At 32.3% G+C, this 19,915-nt stretch overlaps 1 protein-coding gene across 13 annotated transcripts in view; it reads right to left on the bottom strand.

Annotated features, from left to right (window-relative positions):
* LOC129947202 (tensin-1) overlaps window positions 1–19,915 on the bottom strand; it is a 179,481-nt gene that overhangs the window by 68,315 nt on the left and 91,251 nt on the right. The window contains exons 1-2 of one of the 13 annotated variants that reach the window (XM_056057671.1): window positions 8,653–9,257; window positions 7,679–8,159 (exon numbers count right to left, since the gene is read on the bottom strand). The exons of 11 other annotated variants lie outside the window; for them this stretch is intronic. In XM_056057671.1, coding sequence (XP_055913646.1) covers window positions 7,679–7,729 — 51 coding nt within the window. In that variant the 5' untranslated portion in view covers window positions 7,730–8,159; window positions 8,653–9,257. Of the gene's footprint in view, window positions 1–7,678; window positions 9,258–19,915 lie in introns of those variants that run through there. One more of the 13 variants, XM_056057670.1, reaches the window with a different exon arrangement.

Genomic DNA, 19,915 nt, shown 5'->3' with positions numbered 1-19,915 from the left:
CCTATTTTAGTAAAACCCAAGTTGTCTTCTACTATAATTATACTTCAAATGACAGGTCAAAGCAAAAAAATACTGAAATATTTTCAAACTCGTTATTTTGTATTGTCATTCCTCTAATTGGATGTCGAAAAAGTAAGTATAAAGCCTAGTACGCAGCTGAAGTGAAACAAATTTTTTCGGCGTCCTCTGAGAAAAATGAAAACGACAACCACAGCGGAAAATTATATTTGTGGAGAGTTCTGTCAGCTGTCAAAAACAATTGACAATTTCTGACAGTCAGCAGCTTGTAAACAAAAGTGGAAAAGAACTTTTTTTTATTAACATTTTGTTGAGCAGAAAGTACATAGTTTTTTCCTTTCTGCAGCTATATTACTCCAGAGGCTCGAAACGGCTGAATTATTTTTGTGAAGCCTATGCTCTAACTTTCAAATAGCTTCACTGGCTTCGACCAACGTATAAGATCCTTTCTACCGTATTATGTGAACGTCTGAAGCCGTTCGTCATCAACCTGATAGGTCCTTATCATTGCGGCTTCAGACCAGAAAAGTCCACTATCGCCCAAATTTTCACACTACGGCAGATCTTGGAAAAAAACCAGGAGCTTCAAATCGATACACACCATCTATTTATCGATTTTAAATCCCCGTGTGGAAGCATCCATCCTGTCAAACTTATCCGTTGCATTTGATGTCAAAAAAGGTTTTTGACAAGGCGATGCACTGTCATGCGACTTCTTTAACATCGTTCCGGAAAGAATTGCAAAACTGAACAGTCAACACTGGAGGCACAATCTTCCAAAGGTCCATTCAGCTACTCGGATACGCAGATGATACTGACATAATTGGAAGACCAAAGTGTGATGTCAGTGGAGCATTATGACTCAAGCGAAGAAGATGGGTTGAGTGGTCAATGAGGGCAAGACCAAGCATAGGCTGTCATCAAAAAAGGACATTGAACAACTCGTCGCCCGAGAATTGGTTTGTTGTATACGCCAAAATGCACTTTTTTAAAGTGGGTATGCAGTTCTATGTTTTCGAAGGTCCTCTTTCTATTTCTGCAATCGGAATTGACCTATCATTTACCGTTGCTGAGATAATTAGTGTGAATTTTGTCGTATATCCACAAAAATAGCATACTCTTAATATTGGTTTGTCGTACACGCCAGTTTTTGGCAAATACGACAAAAATTCCATGTATTTTGAGCAATTTTTTGCTTATAAATTGTTTTGTCGTATGTCTATAGGCTTAAAACATACGACCAAAAATTTAAAATAAAATCTGAAAATTGTTTTGTCGTACGTGTATGCGATCCACAATGAAAGTAAGAATGATCATATACACATACATAATGTATCCTTAAATTCCGCGGTCCATACAAAGCACATAGAGCCCTTTAAAATGATCGATACGTAATCAGAGATATTGAAAATTGTTAGTTAACTCAAATTCCTTATGACGATGTAATTGAAGCCTCAAAACTGAGAGTTCAAATAAAATAACTAATATTTCTTAAGATTGATCTATAATTCTGACGTAGTTACTACGTCTTGGACAAAATGTCACCATGGACAGCTATTATTTTGAGGTAGTTAAGTTAAGCTCTACCTAGGCACCGCTATTAACACAGACAACGACACCAGCGCTGAAATCAAACGAAGAATAACTCTTGCAAATCGCTGCTTCTTTAGACTCAGAAGGCAATTGAAAAGTAAAGTCCTCTCTCGAGTATCTTAAATCACCTTCTATAAGACCATCATCATTCATTTATGGCGCCGATGCCTGGACCCTGTCAAAGAAAGATGAGAGCGTCTTAGGATGCTTCGAGAGAAAAATTCTTCGAGAATGGAGGAGAAGATATAAGGACGAACTGTACAGCGACACTGACCTAGTTAGCAGAATTAAAGTCCAACGACTTAGATGGCTGGGTCATGTAGAGCGAATGGACGTCAACGCTCCAGCCCGGAAGGTCTTCGAAGGTGGGTGAAGATCTTGGCGTGCGAAACTGGAGACAGCTAGCTAGGGACCGAGCTGGCTGGAGACGCATGTTGGTTGAGGCCCAGGTCCACCCGGACTGTAGCGCCACCTTAAGTAAGTAAGTAAACATTTTTGGTGTGTATTGTAAATTTTACATCAATTCAATAAAATCTGTATCTAACTATCTATCCATGTTCAGGAGATATGGACGACGAAAAAAGCCTTCATGTTAGACTTGGGTTCTTTCTCATATCTCATTATAATAATTGGAGACTACAAAATTGGAAATGTAGAGTTTTGTCGATTTATCCAAGTAACATTACTTAATTAGTTTCATATTATTAATTTAGTATGTCTTTTCTACTGTTCTTAACGAGATGAGATCTTTTGTGTGGTTAGAACTAAGCAAAGTCAAAAATGTCTGTTTTGCTAATCACTCAATTAAACACAAAAAAAGTAGACTTAAACTATTCGCAACATTGTACTCATCAGATATCGGTATTTTTATGAAAAAAGAAATTATCGTTTTTTGCAAAGAAAATGACATAAAAATATACAATTTTTTGTTAATATTAGCTATCTATAATATTACCTACTGTTTGGCTTGAGATTGAAACATGGAAATGTTAGGTACTTTTCAGAGATACATTTGGATTTTAAAAAAAATGAATGAGAGACAAATATTTAATCTTAATGTATTATTTCATCCGATTTCTTATCTGCTATAATCTAGAAAAAGTTGTTAAAGTCTCCACTCTCGACACTAATAATTATAAGCACTTACATATAGTAACTAAATATATAGGATACGATATGAATAGAATAGATTAGAGAATTCTTTTGGTTTATTTGGCTTCATATTGTCATAAGTCACCTGTAAATTTTAATACCGCCTTAAAATTATAGTATTGTGCAAAATCGTATTTTTTAAAGGAAACAATATTAATGACTAGAAAAAAGTATACAAGTTTTTTTTAGAAATGAAAGAATATTAAATTCAGAAGGTACCTCTTCCGCCAACATTAGTTGGGGTTGCCCAAGATCAAAGCCAAACGAAAAAACAGTTTTTTGCTTTACTTTTAATTTATTGGCGTTTCTAAACATAAAAATGCAAAACAAAATTATAGGTATAATCAAATACGCAAAAAAACTGTCCACTTTGAATTAGCCTTTATGGTGATGACGCCATTTCAAAAGTTTTTATTTACTCAATTCGTTTTTTTATTTTTGTATAGGTATCTACCGTCAACCTTGAAAGGCTGAACCTATATACATGTTATTAAGTTTGTGTCGTTAAAATGATCTGAAAAATATAATTGAAATTGTTGGAAGAATTATGTATGTGTACTAATATTGGAGATAAACGTAAACAGGAAACTATTGTAAATGTTGATCTTAGAAGTAATGTCTGGGGTTAGGTTAGACCACATCACAACATATTGATTTCAGATTTTCTTTAGAAGTTGGTATGTTTATTCATCTTGTAATATCTATTCTATGTCTTCATTTTATTTCATTTCAAGTTGTATTTTTTAGGTGTTCGTTTCTTTACATGATACGTTCGTATTCGTAAACTTATTTGTATGTTAAATATACATGATTGTAATCGCTTTTTAAATTATTATTTTTTTGATTTAGTTGTTATTTAATTTCTAATATTTTTATTGCATTTTTTAAATTAAAATGTCCCATTATAAAAACAAAATTATGAGAATTACTGCCTCTTGCGTGGAATTGAGAGTAATTCTTTTTATGAACACTGCTTTTTCAAATTAGTAGTTTGAACTGGACTTAAAACTGACAACATTACTTGCACACAGGAATAGTTAAGAGTAGTATGTAAGTCACTGGGCAGTAGTTTTCAACAGACTTTTGCACTTCCTAATTTAGTTATTTTTCAAAATAATTGCATTTTAAAAAATATATAAAAAAACAATCTTAATAATTCAATATTCAAAAATACATATATTAACTTCTATGAGACGTTTATATAAGGTATGTACATATATAAAAAAACTAACTAGTAAACTGTGAATTGCTGTCACTTTTCTAAATTTGACAAGTGCATTCTATATCATTGCTAAAAATGGAACAAACCATTTCTTTTTTTCCGTATCGTGGAACTTCGATAGCTCGAACTTAGATAACTCGAATTTTGTTTAATTAAAATAATGTGGAAACAGTCTTAAGATCTTTTCTTTCATACATATTAACTTTGATATCTCGAACTTTTTTGATTGTATATCTTGAATAAAAGTCTTCAAAGGCGGGATGAAAATGTCATCACTGCTAAAGACAAAATCCGTGATTTTACAAACGAAATTGAATTTTGGTCATGGTCTCTTAATCAAAACCACTTAGATTAATTTTTCTCGACATAATCTTTTGTTGTCGTCGTATGTGAGACAAATATCAAGGAATTTATACCTGGTATGAAAATGGTGTTAGAAAAGTTGAAAGAGGAAAAGTGTCATTACTTCTCAATGGAAGAGATATCGAAGATTATTGGGCCAAGGTGGATCCTTTATCCGTTTTTAAATGCAGCTGTAAATTAGGTAAAATTGGCAAGCAAGCAAGCCTGCTGGATGCTTTAATTAGTATTTGAGTCTTTTAATTTGGATACCTTTTAGTTAAAAAGGAAATTTGAATGTCCTGTAGTATTAACAGTAGAGGCTAGTGTTTGATTCCATTTGCCACCTCGTACCTGTGCGAGTTGACATTTGCGTCAATGGCTCAAAATTAAAAGTAAGGAAAGAAATTGCTTAAGTTTGGAAAACAATTTAATTCTCAATTTAGCGAAAACGGATCCACGTCGCATTAAGAATAACTTTTTGTTCTCATGGATTATTTTTATTTTTTGTTTATTTTACACAAATGAATATTTCCTTTAATTATAATTTTTCTTAATAAACGTTTTTTTACTTTATTAGTTTATTTAACTGCAATATTTTCTCAACCTTTTGGAATTCCTCGTAAGAATCTTCGCGACACTTCTAAAAAGGCTTCGTGACCCCCTAGGGGATCGCAACCCACACGTTGAAAAATACTGGTCTATATCAATGCTCTACCATCTCTTCAAGATTTTAAGACTGAAATTCTTTAAGTTATCGAGGACATTCAATCGTAAACGTAGTTTTATGAATTGGCCATAAAAATATTATAAAATAGGTATGGTGATTCAACAGTAGCCATGGCGCGTTTTTGCAAATACAGTTTAAATTGGCGTATCTTTTTCGATTGATTTAACAAAAAAAAAACAGCTTTTTAAATATTCCAAAAATATCCTGTTATAACAAGATTCCTAGTTATTATTGATCAGTATTCTTGCCTCTATCTAGATACACGTTTTTGCATAAAACAAAATAGGAAGGTAGGTAAAAACAAATTTTTTTTTCTGACAGTAAGTAAAACTTTTGAACTGATGACAACAACTATTTTTAACTGCCCATAGGAAGTTATTGTAATACGTCCGATTTGTCGAATTGAAAATTTTGACATTTTTCAAAGTATCAAGGTCCCTAGAGTCGGAATAAAATATTTTTAAAAAGATGTCTGTACGTGCGTGTGTAAGTACGTACGTTCGTACGACCGTACGTTTGCGACGTTTGCGTCGTCCATAGCTCAAGAACGAGAAGAGACATCGACTTCAAATAAATGTTTGTATAGAGATAATAATCCAGAAAGATGCAGAAAGCACTCTGAAGGAAATTGCGTGGTTTGTTTTTTTACCATAGCAGTTTAAAAAACAGGTGAACATTTTGGTTAAACCTAAATATCTCACGAACCAATGACGGTAGAGACTTGAATTAAATTAATTTTATATAATTTATTGTAACGTGATACTAAAGAAGTATATTTTTGGATAAAATCCAATAAACGGTTATTTTATAAGCCAAAAAAACTGAAAAAAATTTGTCGCCACAAAAATTTTACGAATAAAAACTGATTTTATCTCCAAAAACCTAAAAAAAAACATTACTCAAAGTTGGTAAAAATTGATTTTTGACTAAAATATGTTTTCAAAAACTTGAGATTATGGCTTCCAACTTATTTTATCTTATAAAAATTATTGTTTTCAACATTTGGTCAAATTTTGAGAAAAAATAAACTGACAGTATTTAAAAAAAATTAATAAAAGTTAGCAAAAATTGATTTTCGAATCAAATAACTTTTCAAAAGTTTGAAAAATTGAATGTAAACTAATTTTATTTTGTAAAAAATATTGTTTACAAAATTGAGTAACATTTTGAGAAAAATCGAATTGAAAGCTTTTTTACAAAAAATTAAAAACCTACAAAATAATTAGCAAAAGTAGGTAGAAATTGATCTCGACTTAAACATCTTTCCAAAACTTTTAGATTTTGGCTTCAATCTAATTTAATCTTATAAGAAATATTGTTCTGAAGATTCTGTAAAATATTTTGAAAAATCGAATTGACAGTTTTTTTAACAAAAAATAAAAATCTATTATAAAAACATTTCTAAAAGTTCGTAAAAGTAGATTTCGACTCAAATGTCTTTTCAAAAAATTTAAAATATTGGCTTCAAACTTATTTTATCTCACATAAAATGTTGTTTTCGACATTCAGTAAATTTTTGATAAAAATCCAACAGTCAGTTTTTGCTTAAGAAAATACCTATAACCTACAAAAAATAGTACACAAATTTTTTAAAAATTGATGTTTGGTTCTCGATATCTCGTAAATAATAGAAGACATTGACTTCAAATTATTGTCATTCATCCAATTTGTATTTGTTTATATAAGAAATACAAACTTTTAAGAAATGCTACTAAAATTGGTAAAAATTGTTTAATGACTAAAAAATATCGTTCACTAAAATCGATTTTGAAATCAAACTATTTCAACATATGGGAAATATTCTTCTTTATTAAAAAAAAAATAGAATACCTAATTCAATTGACAACTTTTTTAACAAAAAAAGGCAAATCGACAAACGGGATATGAAGTTATCAGTGTGGGTCGCATCCGCTCTTTTTCTTTTTTAAAATCGGTTTTCACTTGAAAATTCTCTTTTTACTTCAAATTCTGGATTAAATCTATTGAAACTATGAATTTTTTGATGGATACATTCCATACCTGAGCCTTAATTAATTAAGTACCTATTAACAGTTCACGATAGAACCAATGTGCATGACTTCCAAATATTCAATTTATAAAAACGCTATTCAAAATAGGTTTATAAATTGTATTAGGTGGCGCAACAGCTCGTAGAGAATCATCAGGGACTAGTGACTTACAAATGGCTTAGTGACTTACTCTTGGAGCATTTGTAGAGAGGCAGTAGGTACATACTCATACAAAAAATTAGGTTGCACAGGCTGGGATTGAGGTTCTACGCACTAGCCATCGAAAGGCGCGCACTACAAAGCCCACCCCTCCCCCTAAACAAATTTGTCTATTAAGCAAGTTGTTTCTCCAAGATCAGATAAAAGAACCTAAATGATCGCCGTGATTCACAAGTAATTCTTCAATACAACAATAGCGGTTGTTTAAACTTCACATACAATCGCTAATGAAAGTTTAAAAAGGCTTTTGTTAATATACAAAACCAAGCCGACTTTATCGTATACCTACCTATACCTACACCTATTGTATTTTAGGTACTTAAAAAAATTTTTTTTTTAAAAACTCACAATGAGTGGTGTAAATTTGATTACATTTTCAATGTAAAAATTAATTACCTTATTCAATGTGCTAGACAAGCTAAATGATTGCGAATTGACTCTTATCATTTTTTTATCACCAACTTCTATAACAGCAAACACTTTCTATGGATAAAACCTTAAATATTCCACAGTTTATATAACTGCCTCCGTGTACTGTATATACACCTATATGTTATCCAAATATGATGATGATATTATTATATTCCGATGATAAATAGAGATATCAAACTTATTTTTGATTAATAAAATCGATTAGAATTCACACATTTGAACAAAAAACTAGCATTATATTTGTATAATACTTTTTTTATCAATCACATAAGTATAGAGAGCTGAATTTATGATTTTTCCATTTAATTTAATTTATCACACTGACACTCCCGGGTAGGTAGTGAATTATTCACCTTATTTTGTTTTATTATTCCTCCCTATAAAAGTATCTATCCATCTCACTATAATATCAAACACCCATTAGTATATTCGCTCTTTTAAATTTCTATAAAATAAAATAAACAACAACAATAAGTAAGTTAAAAAAAAAAAACAATTTCAGATTTGAACTAACGATCAAGTTATTTCGTTTTGAGTAGATTCTTAGAATTGTGTGCAAAAAAGATTCAAATTAATCAAAAAATGGCCATAGAAACCGAGGAACCGAGAACACAAACACCACAATAAACCGTCAAAAATTAGAAACTTGTTTTCTTGTATCATTCCAGCAGCCGCCCGAAAAACAAAAAAACATTAACTTAATGAAATATGTGTTTTTTGTTGTTTTCAAATATAAATTTTTGAATTTATAGGCAGGTTTTTCCTTTTAATTTTCTATGTAGGTATATTGAAATAATAAAAAAAAACACTTTATTTTCGAATCGATATCGTGCATCCGAAAGTTTGCGTCATTTTTATAATTATGAACGTATCTATCATAAAAATACAAAAGTTCTATTCTAGAACTCTTAAGTAGCACACACACACCACAACTTTACCGTTTCAGTTAAGCAGATTTTAAATTGAAAAACAAAAAAAATACAAACGATCTTTGATCGTTTAAATCTATCCCTAGTTATGGTGGAATACCATAAAGTTATCTATCACAATAAAAGATTTAATACACAATCAATTTAGAAAACAAAATATGAAGAAAATAGAAAACTTCCGAAAATCGAGCAAAATAAGTTCGCGCTTTCATGAAACCGACGACGAGCGACGACGACGATCGCTAAGTGCTAAGAGAAAAAGACTCAGTGGTGGAGGCAGCAGACTACGAAATACTGTGACACTAAGCGCCAAAAGCTAAACGCGAGCAGTTTAGACGGAACACCATTTTGACTATGACCACATTCACACACAGATACTCCAACTCGACGTCGACGACGTCGACGAAGAAATTATTAAAGGAAAAAAGCAACTAAACAGAAACATCGGCAAACAGCAAAATATCGAGTTTATAGTGCACACATGTCTTATCGTCGGTCGCGTTGTCGTAGCTTCGTCGCGTCGTCGTCGAATTCATCGGCTCGGGACGGGATCGGTCTCTCGGTCTTGACTGTGCTGTGATGATGTACAAAAATCAGCGAGCAAAAAACATACGAACTACACTCTTCGATAGACCCCAACGTACAAACCCGATGTTAACGTAAAGCTATTATGGCTTTTCTCCTAAAGAGACTCCACACGCCACACTGCCGTCGCTTCGTTTGCCTCGTATCGCCTTGCTACGGCTTGCTATATCCATACATTCATACATAGGGCTAGAACCAAACCATGGGATGAGAAGTATCTAGCGAATATAAAATTTATACACAAAGCCCCAATCAAATGAGCCACCTTCGTCTTAGAGAGAAGTAACAAAAACAACAAACTTAACCACAAACCAGACAACAGAAAACACTCTCAATTTGCGGATTACAGTATTGTTCAATGGCAAACGGACAGATGGACATAAGATGATGCTCTTGTTTTGTTGATGTTGACTTTAAAATGCCAAAAGCTTCACAATAATCAATTCAAGTGCACCATACAAGCAGCGCAAAGGAAGGGGAATGGGAAAGACATCGGCATCGGAATCCGCACAGCAGCTGCGAAGGCGACGACGGAGACTCACAGCGGAATATTATCTTCGGTTTTGTGGAAAGAAATCAAATAGATATTTCATTGATATTCATAAATATATCATTCAAAACTGATTTTTCGATTATATGTAGGAAGTCAAATCAGAAATGTTATGAGAAAATTTTCAATTAAAAAAAAAACGTGACCATTATAGTAACTTTCAATGGGAAATTAATACCCATGTTTTGTTGGCAAATCTATCAACAGTATAGTAAGATTTTACACGATTAACAAAAACAATATCCTTAGTATGAATACTACCGATAAAAGTTAAAGTAGAATCTTACTACGGATGGGTTTTTGAAATTTATCGAAACTTGAAAGGATCTTATGTGATTTCGTTCTCTAATGTTGGTACGTTCGTTGGTTAGTTGTGCATTCGGAATCATGTGTTTTCCGTTGGCGAAAAACAAAATCATTTTGTTACTATTGATATTATTTAGTTTTGTTAATGAAAATGGGATAACTGGGCTAATTTTGCAAGAACAGAAAAGATAATTAAGTTCTGCTATGTTTCCACTAAAGGTTTATCTCAGTTTAGATTAAATGTATCTTTTTGGTGTTTCCACCCCACAAAAAGACTTAAAAATGAATAAGTTTGACAGCACTTTTTAAAATGCAAATGGTGTTTTGATGTTTCTTATGAAGTGCAAGTGAGATAGTTGGATTCGTGTCAAACAATGAAGAACTGAATAGTTCAGCAACATATAAGAATACGCTACATACTCTAATGCAATTTTTAGAACATAATAATTATGTGTTAAACCAACTCCTCCACAAGGGTTTTTTCACAAATTATGAATCGAATTCGATCCCCGACCGAAATATAGTCAAATCAAGCCCATTTCAACTCGATTCAGTTATATAAAGAATTGAGACGAGCTTAAAGCTCGCTTCAACACAACATGTTACTGTAGTAGTCCACGAACAAACCCCCTTCTTAAATTTTTTTTATTTTATATCAAAGCTGCAATTGTTAAATGAACTTTTTTTTATAGAATCTCAATTTCCAGATGTTTTCTTAACATTTCTTCTTGAAAATTGTCCATCTTATTAGTTTTAGCTAGTTTTTTTTACTGCTTTGATTTTCACAAAACTTTATTCTATTTGTGTGTTTTTTTATTATTATTCTGAGAGATCTTCTTTTAGTTGTACCAATTTTTAAATACATAGATCTGGCTGCTGCCGATGCGTTTTCTTGGGAATTTGCTACTACACTATTTATAGAATGCCAAAAAAACACGGGTTATAGGTCGGTGGATACAAAAAAGATGTCATTCTTGAAGTTATGGTAAGTTGTGTGGTTTTTACTTTCCATAGCAATCGGTCCGATTTGTCGAATTGAAAAATTTCCCTAGTCTCAATAAAAGATTTTGTATAGACATGTCTGTGCGTGCATGTGTATGGACATACGTACGTGCGTTCTGGAAGCTTTTTCCGTCGTACATAGTTCTTCAAATAAATTTTGTTATACAAATAATAATGCAGGCATTTATGGAGAAAGGATTCTCAAAAGAATTGATTAGGTTTTTTTTTAAATAGAAACTTTAAAAAAAAGTAAAATTTGGTTAACCTAAAATATCTCACGAACCAATAATGCTTAAGACTTTAATTAAGTTTATTATAAGATATTGTGAAGTCATACCAAACTAAAAAATAAAAAAAACAAGAAACGGTTTTTGTATAAATCAAAACAAAAACTGAAAAAAAATGTTTGTCACTAAAAAAAATGATTTTATCTTCAAAGTAATTTTATGATTTTGATATCTTAACAAAATTTTGAAAAAGCGAATTGACAGTTTTATCACAAAAAAAAACTTTAATAAAACTTGGCAAAAATTGAATTGCGATTTAAATATTTTTAAAAATTAAAAATATTGGCTTAAAACTAATTTCTTCTTAGAAAAAACAATTGTCTTTAAGATGGGGCATTTTTTTTTTATAAAAATGCAATCTGTATTTGTTTATTAAAGGAATACAAGAAATGGTTTTTGACTCATGTAAAGAGAAGAAAGAAAGATATGGACTATTTATCTCACACAAAATATTGTTATGAATATTTTGTTCAAATTTGTAAGGCAAATCGACAGACAGGATGGGAAGTTATCAGTGTGGTTCGCACCCTAGTCTCTTTTTTAATAAATATAAGTATAGAAGGCTACACAACGATTTAGATATTTTCATTGAACTAAAACGATGGGCCTTAACAAAGGCTACGTGGGAGAGAAGAATGACAAAAAACTAGCACAGCTTTATTCGTAGCTTATAACAATAACGAAATTCAAAACACTACCAATACCCCTTTTCCCAACTTTAAATCTTGAGAACATATTTTTTATAGTTATGGTTAAAACCTATGACACTTTTTTGTTGCCATTTATAGTATACGAATATCCTCCGAGGAGAATTTTCCAATCAAAATATACTAATAAGTACTCAAATATTTCGTTTATAACATTGTTAAATTTTATTTATAAATATTGTTGTAAGGTCTAAAGGAAGGGTATAAAGACAAATACACCAAAATATTCACATGAAATTCACAATCAAATAAAAAAAATCCCATAAGATGTAAAAAGTAAACAGAACTTTATTTCCCCAGCCGAAGAACCTGAATCTGAAATTACCAATTTATGTATAATATCACAAAAAGAAATAAATTTAAATATTTTGCAAAAGATACATTAAGCAATTTATATTTGACCACAAAACCAAACATTTTCCGTCACTGTGCCAAAAACGCACGGCAACGATGATTACAAATTTTATTTTTTTCTTAAAGATACTCGTACTTTAAAGGTTGTTGTATGCGTTCAGGAGTGGATTTGCTTCATTCTTTTGGCTTTAAGTAAGCATAGAAATGTGCAAATATACTTGAACTACTTTTAACAGTGGGGTCTGATAGAACAAAAATGATATTAAATTAGTCGTTCAAAAAATAAGGATAGTAACTGTGTGTAATTAATTTTTTGAATCAAAAAATGTGTAACTTTAACAAAAATTTGATTTTTAGAATAAATTTGTATGTATTTAAAAATAAGGGCACATTAAAATTATAAGAACAACATTTTAAAATACAACAATTTTACGCTAAAAAGCAGCATTTAATTGAGGAATTGAATCCTCTACTAAATAGTCACACGTTTTAAATTAAAAATCAAGTATGGTTCACATATTATATCTTTAATATGTGGGTGATCATTTTTTGTGGTCAATAAAACTCCATATTTAAGAGAAGTGAATTCTCGTGGTAGTTATTTAAGAAGAAAAATGATGCTGGTAATTGAAGACTCAATAAAGGTATGTTAATTTTTAAAAACTCTGTGTTGTTGTTTTTTCTAGACAAAAAAATGCATGTAGATTAAAAAACTTGATTAAATCAATTTATTTATTTTTGGAAATTTGAAAAGTTATTCAAAACTTTGTTGTTCGTAGCATACAACTATTCTGTAATAATGAAAAAATAAAACAGTATATATGTAATAGAAAGCGGTTAAAAATACTGTTAACTTCAGAACTCTGTACGATCAAATTTCTGGGTTGGGGTTAAAATACTGTATACATCATAACACTGTACTTAAAATTCTGTATCTCAAAACATTATATTTACAAAAAACTGTATGATCAGAATACCGTATCTCAAAATTCTGTGTGTACAGAATAATTTTTCTAAAGGCAACAGCACACACATTTTTCTTTAGGACATTGTTCTTATAAACTTCCCTTAAACAATAATATAGATACGCATATATGGCAATTAATAATTCTTACATACAGTATTATGACCATTCAGTATCGTACAAATTTTGACCATACAACCCGTCAACTAAATATATTTATGATACTATTATGACCATTCAGTATCGTACAAATTTTGACCATACAACCCGTCAACTAAATATATGTATGTATTTCTTAAATTATATATTAAAAACACTGTAAACTTAAAAAAATGTATACCAAAATGCTGCATGAATTTCCGAATTTCTCATCAAACAATGCCGTATCCCTAACAAAGTGTGTTCTTGATAGTTTTTATTTTTATTTTTTAAATCGGTGGAAAAAAAGCCAGCACTTGGTTTTACTCAAAGAAAGTTAAAACATATTATTGTTTTAAAATGTTTTGTGAAGTAAAGTAACTGAAAAATTGTTATTAAAAATGCTGAACTTCGACATGATGAAAATCGATTAAAAAGTGTGTATTTCTTACATCATCAACATGATTTTTTCTTTTTAACTATTTGCAGCATTTTAAAATACAAAATTTTGACGAACCAGAAATGTGTGCTTCATGATTTTAAATATAAAATTTGTTTGTTTAAATTGAATTTTTCATACAAATTGTGACCCATACTTTAAATGCAATATAATAACTCATGCAGTATGTCGATACAATCCCATATAATAAACATAACATAACATTTAATCCATGTTGTATAAGTAAAAAAAACATTTTACATAATCATTTGTTTATAAAAAAAAACCTTTTAAATTTCGGTTTTTAATAAAAATATAATTAATTCACACCACTAGCTTACTAATTAACTACACTGTTTTATATAAAAAAAACAAATACTCGGTCAATTTGCTTGAATGTCAGTCTTTTCAAATGGTTGAGTTCGTTAAGTGGTGGGCAAATCTGGTTGTCGTTCGATTGCTGCCCGTCCAGCAGTCCGTTCCGTATTGGTAATAGCATCTATCCACATCTGGGAGGCACATACAATCCAGTCGTCAATGGACAAATGAATAGAGGTTACCTTACTTATAGTTTTCCTTCTTCTTAGGTCCTGGTTACAGTGTGTGTATCTGCATGCGTGAATTTAGAACATGAAGCTTAATTTTTCATCATTTTAATTTTTCAGAAATTTAAAATAAAAATCTTTTGTGAAAAAGAGAATTTTTGATTCAAAAAACTAAAGAATTGGTAGATATTTGTATATTTGCAAGTTTCAACCGGTGCGTTGGACAGCGCGGGCGCGGTGCCACAGCAGCGCAGCACGGCTTTGCTGTTTGCCTTGTTGTTGTTTTTCGATAGCTGCATGCGCCCTGAGATGAGATCATGGAGTTAATTATATAGCTTGGAGTGCATGAGAGGCAGCCAGATCAATGTTTTTCGTCTGTCAGTTTTGTGTCGAATTTTTCAACCTATAGTAGATACCTATGTATAGAGAGAATCAAAGTAAAAACAGCAAGAATGGGCAGCAGCGCATTATCATCATCCGCTTTCGCATCGTCATTAAGGTTGACGGTGGCGGTAGCGGTGGCAATGGCGGGCGGAGCAGTGGAGTTTGGCATCTGACTGCATCAAGAAGAAGTATCTGAATGTACAGCACAGACACAGACTGTGTCTGAATTCTGAGAGCAGCAAAGTATCCATGAAATTATGTATCCAGACGTTTGTTGTTTACTATCTATGTGTGTGGAATCGAGAATTGTATCTGTAGATAGGTATATCGTAAATGTGCAGATACTAATATACACCGCCAGCTAAATGCGAACGTGTATCTTTTTTGTTTACAAATTTGAGTTTATTTTGAGAACTTTTAAAATTATGTTAATGTGTGATCTGCTTCTATTTAATTATTTTTACTCACAAACAAAAAGAACAGAACAACATTTCAAAATGCGAAAAATTAAGAGCAGAGATTTTTTTAGATAGGTACATACATTTTTTATTGGGTATTAATAAAAGGAGTCAAATCAATTATTTTATTTCTCGCAGTGGGTTGCCATTTACTTATAGAAACAACAGAAAAAAATAAACAAAGCTATTAATAAAAAATGGGCCACACCTATATATTGTGTCACGCGAGACTGAAAGAAAAAAAAATAAGAAGGCTAAACGGTCAAGTGGCTTATTTTGGTTTCAATTAAATTAAAGATTTTAACGGAATGGCTACATATAGTTACAAATGGGTGTGAGATAGGGCAGTTATTGATTTTCAAAAACCTACCCACCTATAATGTTTTTATTTGATGAACTTGAAGATTGGAACTATTTTAACTACGCAGTTGAATTTTAGGGACTGCTTTAAAAATACCATTTGATAAACGTTGCATTTGAGGAGGCGATTTTTAGACTGATTGAGGAGGTTCTGCAGGTCTCATACCTATGCAGTTTAATAAATTGAATTGATTGAATTTCAAACGGCTTTGAACTTTGACTGCAGTAGTCATTTTATACAAAGTAAAGTATTTTTGTCAAAGGATCTACCTACCTATTCGAAACGTTAAATCCATTCAGAAGTATTTCTAAGTCTTAATTTTGCGTAAAAAAACACTGTAAATTTATTTTTTAAGAATGTTGCCATTTGCAAACAAAAAAAGGCTAATAACTTCCTATCCCGCAAAATATTCAAAACAATATTTTTGCGAATTGTAGAAAAAAATCTTAATATTCTTTGAAGGAATGTTGCTTAACGCATGCGGATTATCAATTTTTGGTTAGAAAAACGGAATTTTTAAAGAAACAAAATAGGATAAACTCAGTGCATTAGGACTTCTCCTTAACTTCAGAACCAATAAAGTCAAAAACTTAAAGTTTGGAATGTAAGCTAAGTTTTTGAAGATCATAGACGGCACAAATTTAATTTTACTGAGAAACTCTTGAAGAGAATATTAAAATATCCGTCCTATGAACGTAGGAAAAAATCCGACCACTTTATCAATTAAAATAATTTTAGCAAGTAAGATTGCCTAAGTATATTTTAAGAAAAAACAGTCGGAAACCTATGATTTTCTGCCCAAGGGAGCGTGGCATCGACTCAGTTGTTCTAAATATATATAGCAAAAACCGGTGTTGCAAAAAAGAGAAGTGTTTTCTCTTATTTGATTTAAGTAACTAGCAGAACGAATACATTTCTCACTAATTTCCAGCCATGAAAGTATAATGTGACCTTGTTTCTATAAAAATTAATCAGAATTGAACTTTTGCCAAAATATGTCCTGCTTAATTGTTAAACTACTTCAACACTTGAAAACAACAAAATTGGAGTCCTCAAACTTGATTCGGATTGTTTAAATCAGTAAACCCTCCTTTTTGTATTATCAGAAGGAATTTCAACGCCTGTAGATTCTATCAAAAATAAGTCGCACCTATGTATGTATGTTTGTGAGGGGTTGAGGTCATAACACTTATACCTATGTATGTTCTCATTTGATGAACCAAGTTGAAACCAAATTGCTAATATTTAATGCACAAACTAAGAGTGTGAAAAGTTCTAATTCAAAGGAATAGACTAAACGCAACACACTTTTTCGACTGACAAATGCGGAAACTTTGCTGCCATCAAAGACACGGACGCGTTCGCGTTCGCATTCACGTTCGCCGTAACGTTTGCGTTCCTCTTATCCAGTTGACGACCTTTAGAAATATTTCCCTTTTTTGTAGTTATTTTGCCACATTACCAACCATTTTGTAAACTTGCAGGCATTCCTATGGTGAAACGCTGCGCTGCTAAGCTAACTTCCAAGTCTGAAAGTCTCTGTGTCTATACGCGATACGCGAACTGCAGATAGGTACGTACAAGGAAAGACCGGTGCGCGGTGGGCCGAACGAACACCTCCTCTATACTTAAAGCATATAACAACCTTTAGTTTGGCATAGCAGTAGCACGGCAATAGCAATAGAAAGAGACTTTACTCGCCTGAGTTTTCCACGAACTGTGCAAATCTCCTAATATCACACAGTTGTGGCAAGACACGGATGTTGGACGTATAAGTCGTCTGCCGATGCCAATGCCGGTCGTAGCCTGGCTGCTGTTTACTGATCTACGTTCGATTCTTCTGCTTTGGATTGCGGCTCTATAGCTGATGCTACTGATGCAGCTTCTGTTGCAAATCCATAGCTGTTAGATTCCCTTTTTTGGGAACTGTGACTTTTCTGGCTTTGGGAGATCGCTCTCTAGTATGGATATACTCGTACGTTGTACGTACTTGAATGACATAGATGTTTTGTACTCCTGGTTGGTTTGATGATCCATGATGGTAGTACTTTACTATTTTCTAACAGTTAATTCTTCTTTTCTCGCATATTTAAGAAAGATCCATTGGCGAGATGGTAAATGGGAGAAGGAATAACTGTGAGTTTTTCAGTTTTCTGTTTTGTCTTATTTTTGCAACCGCATTCTGGAACAACAACAACAACAACAACATCAACACAAATACTTATCGCTAAAGTGATGCTTCTTTAAACTGCATACATATGAATAAAAAGTGTTAAAGATACACAATGTCGGTCAGGTGGCACTTCCAAGTGTTTCTCAGAATTAAGATAATTGAAATAAACAAAATTAGTCTAAAATGTTTATATCAAATCAAATCATTTAAATATGTCTTTTGTAAATACTACTTTTCGACAGCAATTTGGTAAATTGAAATATTGATATCCTGGATATCGCAAATTCGTTCTAGTAAAGGTGACGCACGATCAGTAAAAAAGTTATTATAGCTAATTAACGTTTATGGAGTTCTTTCGTATTAAAGTTAGAAATATTTCACAATTTTGGCTGTTAAAGAAAAAAGGTCCAAACTTTTTATCAAAGGCGTGTAAATAATGATTAAAGAATTGTCCATCAACTCAATTGGCCATCTTTACTTAACTTTTTCGTTATAAGTTTAGTTTGTGTGAAATTTTATAATTTAAACGAAAAATCCTTTAAACATAGTATACAAGTAAGTAAAATCGTTTATAGAGGTAAAGCGAGTACATTCGCAAAATGTACGGCTTTGCAATTGAAAATTTGAGGAAAATTATGTGATGGACCAAACGCGTTTGGGAAACCCAACTGCAATATCGGTAGGTGATCACGAATTGAAATTGGTCCAATTGATTAACTCATTCATACAATTTGTGAACGAAGACAGCGGGGAACACCATGCCTATGCTGGAAGGATGGCGTAGACCAGGACGCATCAAATATTGGGGTGCGCAACTGGCAAGCAACCGCAGTCATAACTACAATTTGGCTCATTTCCATTCCTAATGATATACCTTCCTTTTTATAGGGTGATTTTTAAAAGCTTTAGGAAAGTTTTTCCAAATAAAACACGTACAATTCAGAAAAATGCATGAAATCATAATTTGAATCGATAGTACGGTGCATATAATTTAATTTATGAAGATTATTTTATGCAAATGTTGACCTTGACTGTATGCTTCAAATGGTCCATCTGCTTAGTCCAATGTTTTCATACTCTTTCCAACATTTCGGCCGGTATCAAACGAAAACATGCATCAATGTTGTCTTCCAATGCGTCAATTGAATCGATCTTGTATGTATAGATATGAGCTTTAACTTAGCCCCACAAAAAAAAGTCTCAAGGCGTTAAAGAGTACGAACTAGGCGGTCAATTGACCGGTCCGGACGTGAAATAAAATGTTCACCGAACTCGCCTCTCAATAAGTTAATTGTTGCGCGTGCTGTGCGGCATGTGGCATCATCTTGTTGAAACCACATGTCATGCAATTCAAGCTCTTGCATTTTGGGCAAAAAAAGTTGGATATCATCTCACGGTAGCGCCCACCATTCATAGTTACTTTAGTATTCGCATCATCTTTGAAGAAGTACGGTTTACTGTGGTTCATTTTCTCCCGAAAAAAAGAAAGGACATCTCCAAAACGTCAAATCTTGGGTCGATAACTCTTCTTTCGAGCATAAGCAAAGTTTCCGAGAAGATCGTTAATAGGGCTCTGGACGGCAAAATAATTCCTGATAAACAGTTCGAAGGCATGCCACAGTTCAGGCTGTGTCTAAACTCGTTTCTAATATCCAATAGAATACATTTAAAAAAATGCGAAGGTGCTGTTCTATGTGTTTTGGAAAAGGATTTCGTACAGTATAGTTAGAGGGCCTTTATCTGAAACTAAGATGTAAGATTCTCAGCACATGGCATGCAATCCCTCCTTACTATGCACCATGAAAGCAAAATGCTATGGTTGCGCAAAAAAAAGCCAGGAAAGCCTGCAACGCCCATATTCGACGGACCAAATTTTTACATGACCAAAAATTACGGCAAAAAATACTGCAATGTCCCAAAGGCAGTAAAAATTTTTGGTCATTTGTAAAAAATATGAGGAATTCTTCCTCTTCCTCGGTCCCTACGCTCGTTGTGAATGACACTCCATTTGTTAGCTCC

The sequence above is a fragment of the Eupeodes corollae genome, chromosome 2 (assembly GCF_945859685.1).
Source record: "Eupeodes corollae chromosome 2, idEupCoro1.1, whole genome shotgun sequence".
NCBI lineage: Eukaryota > Metazoa > Arthropoda > Insecta > Diptera > Syrphidae > Eupeodes > Eupeodes corollae.
This window is presented reverse-complemented; position numbering and strand designations above follow the sequence as displayed.